Source organism: Silurus meridionalis, chromosome 12 (assembly GCF_014805685.1).
Source record: "Silurus meridionalis isolate SWU-2019-XX chromosome 12, ASM1480568v1, whole genome shotgun sequence".
NCBI classification, from domain to species: Eukaryota; Metazoa; Chordata; class Actinopteri; order Siluriformes; family Siluridae; genus Silurus; species Silurus meridionalis.
This window is the reverse complement of record NC_060895.1, coordinates 25477193-25483517: the sequence shown is the minus strand read 5'-3', so window position 1 is coordinate 25483517 and position 6325 is coordinate 25477193. Positions and strand designations below refer to the sequence as shown.

Genomic DNA, 6325 nt, shown 5'->3' with positions numbered 1-6325 from the left:
ATTATTTTATTTAAAGCTAAAATTAAATATATCAGTGAATAAATGTTTGGTGACTACGGTGTCGTCTGTACAGATGCCAGCTGCCCCCCCCCCTGCAGTGGAGACTGGGGGGCTTGCGTTCCCACCGAGCTTCAGTTCTGTACTTGCGTTGCTCAACGTTTCTGTAACGATGGAAGACAGCACTGGAGGAGGTGATGGTTGAAGAATAATTTGATGGTTGATGGAGGTGATGGCTACAGGAGGAGGTGATGGTGGAAGGATAATTTAATGGTTGAAGGAGGAGGTGATGGTTGAAGTAGGAGGTGATGGTGGAAAGAGAAGGTGATGGTTGAAGGAGGTGATGGCTACAGGAGGAGGTGATGGTGGAAGAAGAAGGTGATGGTTGAAGGAGGAGGTGATGGTTATAAGAGTCCACATCACCTGGATTCATCAGTCCATCTACACCTGCTTATCACTTGATGCTGAATCTGTGTTGATCACAAATGTTGAGCTCAGTAGCTCCTAGTTTTATAACCATAATGACTGTAAAAGTCTGTAGAAAGATCATCACTCATAATCACACACTCCAGTGCTCATGTTAGTTCTCACTCTCCAGTGTTCTGTAGTGTTTAAAGACTAAAATCACACTCTTGATGTCACCCAAATGAGGATGAGGTTCTGCTTTTGAGTCTGGTTCCTCTCAAGGTTTCTTCCTCATAACATCTAAGAGAGTTTTTTCTTCACCACAGTCTCCATGGTGATCATCAGGGATAAACACACACCATTCACCTTCACTGTTCAATTCTGTAAAGCTGCTTTGAGACGATGTGTGTTGTGAAAAGCGCAATAGAAATAAACTTCACTTGACTTGTTGGTAAAACTCATTCTACATTATCGACTGATTGGTTTAAAACTTTTGTGGAAGTGATTCTTTTTTTTTAACTAAATAAAGGTGAAAGAAGTTTGAAGCTGTGCGACATGAACATCAGGATCGAGTGAGATCAGCCATTTATTACAATCACCACATTTAATTATCATCATTATAAAAACCAAATCATCCTGTTCCACATGTAAACTGTGTGTGTGTGTGTGTGTGTGTGTGTGTGCACGAGTTCAGATACTGCTCAGTAACTATTGAGAAGCTCCAGGTCTTCAGCAGATAGAGTAAACACAGATGCAGAGCGTTTGACTGAAGGGTGTGGGTTCCTCAAAAGTTCCTCCTGTTCAGTGGAGAATTTCCTCTTCTTTCCGGAGCGTGTGCTGGCGTGTGTGTCAGTGTGTGTGCTGGCGTGTGTGTCGGTGTGTGTGCTGGCGTGTGTGTCGGTGTGTGCGCTGGCGTGTGTGGGCTGAGACGTGGCATGTGTGTCAGCGTGTGTGTCGGCGTGTGTGCTGGTGTGTGTGTGCTGAGACGAGGCGTGTGTGTCCGTGTGTGTGCTGGCGTGTGTGTGCTGAGACGAGGCGTGTGTGTCCGTGTGTGTGGTGGCGTGTGTGTGCTGAGACGTGGCGTGTGTGTCGGTGTGTGTGCTGGTGTGTGTGTCGGCGTGTGTGTCGGTGTGTGTGTCAGGGTGTGTGTGGTGAGAAGTAGTGCGACTGTCCAGTTTATAAAAATGGATGACTCTCATTTGCTCTTCATGTTGGGAATCGTTCCATACAGTGTGAATGTTTTCTCGTACAAACTTCTCCCTTCCATCTGAGAGAAGAGAGAGAGAGAGAGAGAAAGAGATAGAGAGAGAGAAAGAGAGAGAAAAGAGAAAGAGAGAGAGAGAGAGAGAAGAGAAAAAGAGAGAGAGAGAAGATCACATCAGTCTCAGTGAAAAACACAGCATGTAACCCTGTGGTGATGATTTTTCTCAGTACTTTACTGCTTTTACACCATAGCCACCGAGCAACAACGACCGTTTTTATTGGTTTATTAAATCTGTATTGATTACATTCTGACCAATTATATATATATCCATCCATCCATCCATCCACATATCCATCCATCCATCCATCCTTCGCCATATCCATCCATCATCCATCCATCCACATATCATCTATCATCCATCTATCCATCATCCATCCATCTATCATCTACATATCCATCTATCCATCCACATATCCATCCATCTATCTATCCATCACATATCATCTATCTATCATCCACATATCCATCTATCCATCTATCTATCCACATATCCATCTATCCATCTATCCACATATCCATCATCCATCCATCCATATATCCATCTATCTATCTACATATCCATCTATCCATCCACATATCCATCTATCCATCTATCATCTACATATCCATCTATCATCCACATATCATCTATCATCCACATATCTATCCATCCATCCACATATCTATCTATCCATCCATCCATCCATCCATCCATCTATCTATCATCTATCCATCCACATATCCATCCATCCATCCACATATCCATCTATCCATCCACATATCCATCCATCCATCCATCTATCCATCCATCCATCCATCCATCCACATATCCATCTATCCATCCACATATCCATCCATCCATCCATCCACATATCCATCTATCCATCCACATATCTATCTATCCATCCATCCATCCATCCATCCATCCATCCACATATCCATCCATCCATCCACATATCCTTCCACCCATTTACATATCCATCTACATATCAATCTATTCATCCATTCATCCACCCATGCTTCCACACATCCACACATCTACATCTCCTTCTATTTAAAGCACAAAAGTTCTGATTCGGTGTAACAGCAGCAGTTTGCGTTATTTAAATGAGAAATGTGATGGAAATAGAATAAATATTTGCACACTGTTTGTGTAAAAGTCGTTCTCCTCATGTTCATGTTCAGTAAAATAAAAGTGAAGAGTGTTTACTCACAGAACTGGAGGGCGTTTGTTCTCGGTTTTGGAGTTTTCTCCGGCACTTCTGCAGCGTTCGCCTCCCACTGGTTTATTACCTGCTCAACAAACAGAGGTGGTGAAAGTTCACGCATCCTTCACTCGAGTGAAAGTGCAGATACTGATGTTTTAAAAGACTCTAAAAACTTTTACCACTTACGATAAAGTAAAGACGTTTGGTCTCTGACACGTGCTAGAACTATTTAATACTTTATTACTACGTGTGTGAGTGTCGCACTGGTACCTGAACATCATCATATTAATTTCAGGGCCGACAGAGTGATTAATCGCAACTTATTCACGTGTATTTGTTCTAAATGTACCTTAAATTATTATTAATAAAAATTTTATACGCACATTTTTAATACTCTGATCGACATGGAGAAATACTGATGCTTTATGCAAATGTATGTTTATTATTAGTGAAACTAAAACTCAACATAGAGCATTAAAACTTGGATCGGTGCTTTTCGTCGTTACCTCCTCGGCCCAGCCTTCGCTCTTACACTCGGAATGTGTGAACGTCTGCAGCGGCAACACTGAAAACACCATCGACATCTTCTTCATGAAGAAACTCTCCAGAGACGAGTCCAGCTGAAACAGTTATTTATGATTCACTATGAAGGACTTTAAAAGAGCAGATTTACATCACTTCATTATTATTCAACACAAAACTGTATTCGTGTGAACACGGACTGATTATGTGGAACATTTTGAAGTTATTTACAATAAAAATCAAAATATTAATAATACAAATTCAAAAGAACAAGAAAATGATAAACATGAACAAATGTAATCTAATTTGTTTATTTATTTTCTTCTTATTTAAATGTATTTGCATTTAATCATTAAAACTGTATAAAGTAAAGAAAACAGCAGATTTCACCCTTTTTTCTGTTTTTAAAATATTCTAAAAATACATTAAAATTATTTCAATTTATTAATTGATGTATTAATTGATATATAATGCAGTGGCTATGTTGAGTGTTCTGCCCTGCGTTCTGCTCTGCTCTGTGTTCTGTCCTGCTCTGTGTTCTGCCCTGCATTCTGCTCTGCGTTCTGCTCTATGTTCTGCTCTGCCCTGTGTTCTGCCCTGTGTTCTGCTCTGCGTTCTGCTCTGCTCTATGTTCTGCTCTGCCCTGTGTTCTGCCCTGTGTTCTGCTCTGCGTTCTGCCCTGCGTTCTGCTCTGTGTTCTGCTCTGCGTTCTGCCCTGCGTTCTGCTCTGTGTTCTGCCCTGTGTTCTGCTCTGCGTTCTGCTCTGCGTTCTGCTCTGCGTTCTGCTCTGCCCTGTGTTCTGCCCTGTGTTCTGCTCTGCGTTGTGTTCTGCTCTGCGTTCTGCTCTGCGTTGTGTTCTGCCCTGTGTTCTGCTCTGCGTTGTGTTCTGCTCTGCGGTCTGCCCTGTGTTCTGCTTTCAGTTCTGCTCTATGTAAAGCAGTACTTCACACAGTCTGAACTCGGGGTCACCTTGACGTTCGTCTTGGAGATGTCGAGCTCACGCAGTTTTTGAAAACACGTTAAATATCCGAGTCCTTTCTCCGTCAGTGGATTTCCTGTTAGGAATTAAAAATTCAAAAAAATGCTTTTAAATGTTTATATACTCAGACTTTCCAGTTTCCACTTCTTCAGATACTTCAGTTTTTTATATAAATGTGTTTCTCCAGCTTTATATATTTCCTTTATATTCCCACCTCACAGATTTACACCTGTGAGGTGACGATTCTGTGGGTAAAGGAGAAGAACTCACTCACACAGATTTACAGATTTGTGAACAATATTTCAGAGAAATGGACTTTTGTGTAGATAGAAAAAGTCTTTGAGTTCCGCTCATGAAAAATGGGGCAAAAACAAAAGTGTTGTGTTTTTAATTGTGTTCAGTGTAAAAATATAAATATAAATATATCAGACAGAAGAGAAATGGAGCCGTGTGAAAGCTGAACGTACTCGACAGGTCCAAGTGCTGCAGGTTCTCCAGGCCTCTTTTCATGACTCTGATGGGTGTCGTGAGTCTCCGCAGGCCTTCATCTGACATACAGTTTTCTCCCAAGAACAACTTCACAAGCCTTCAGTCAGAAACACAGAACCCAGGGTTCATTATTCTTTCATTTATATTTTATATTTTTATATATATATATATATATATATATATATATATATATATATATATATATATATATATATATATATTTTAGAACTCACCTGGAACAAGCCTCTGAGGTCAGATGATGGAAAAAGTCATGGCTGTCCCCTAACCTGCATCCGTGAAGATCCAGAGTTTCTAAGCACCGAAACACACGAATCTCTTCGCTCCTTTCTGAAAGCAGGAGCGACCTGAAAGCACGAGGAGGACACCAGGTTCAGAGCTGTAAAACAATCAAATCTTACCAGAATCTTGTTTTGTTTGTTTTTTTGCTTGTTCGTTTCTGACCTTTCTCTCAAACACAGCGACTTCAACACAAGTTCTCCATAGGCTTCGCTGAAGACCTGTAACCCCCTCGCAGAGGTAGAAGGTTCTACAAATTTCTGTTTTGCCTCTGCTGCTGTGAACAACCTGTCGGCCATTTGTTCGGGGAAACCGATCAGGGAGTCGACGTGCTCAATATTATCGGCGATGAACAGCAGCGATATATTGAGCAGTGATTTGGCCGTGTAGCGCAGACTCCCTTCCCCATTGTACGTGAAAACAAAGTGATCGTTTCTCTTTCTGCATTCGGTAGGAGGGAAACGGTCGACGTGGAGTCGGACCGAAAAATCTTTATCGAATAATTTATACGATGGTTTAGGCCTGGAGTGCTGAGGCACAATTCCTGCAGTGTTTACAAAACGAAGTTCTCCTTTTTCTCGAACGTACACACTGCCGTGATCGTCTTTATGTTCATATGACCCCACTGAATACATTATATTTCAAACACAGCGACTCTTATTAAACACTTATTACTTATCCAAACAGCACAATTGATATTATTATTATTATTATTATTATTATTATTATTATTATTATTATTACTACTACTACAGAATACACGGGAACCAAAAGAGTTTGTCCCGCTTGTTTCCAGGGAACTACGTTCACAGTAACACCTCGTATAAAACTCGGTTTGTAAAAAATTAAAAAATATAAACAATCAGTTTGCTTCCCGTAACCAATAAGGCAGATAAATCTATCCCGGAACAATCTAAATTACCGAAACACGTACACACTAACAAATAAACACTTTATCAACACGAAATGGGTGCATTTGGGTAAATAAACCGAAACGCGCTGCCTCACGACTCTCCTACAGGCGCTAACAAGGATTTCACCAGATGGATTATGGGAAATGTAGTTTTTCCCGTCACACACAATAAACGCCAAACAGTAAATATTGTTTAAAGAATAACTGAATAACCTTTTTGACATGACATATAAATGAAGTACAGAATATACATCGATACTTCTGGGGTTTAT

The 6325-nt window shown here is 40.7% G+C and overlaps 1 protein-coding gene across 1 annotated transcript; it reads right to left on the bottom strand.

Annotated features, from left to right (window-relative positions):
* Positions 1–970: 970 nt before the first annotated feature.
* Positions 971–6241, bottom strand: lrrc42 (leucine rich repeat containing 42). The gene is made up of 7 exons (XM_046863502.1): positions 5306–6241; positions 5077–5208; positions 4822–4940; positions 4345–4430; positions 3360–3473; positions 2860–2938; positions 971–1669 (listed from the first exon to the last, which is right to left on the bottom strand). The coding sequence occupies exons 1-7, from the start codon at positions 5773–5775 to the stop codon at positions 1104–1106; spliced, it is 1566 nt and encodes a 521-aa protein (XP_046719458.1). The 5' UTR covers positions 5776–6241; the 3' UTR covers positions 971–1103.
* Between the last annotated feature and the right edge of the window lie 84 nt (positions 6242–6325).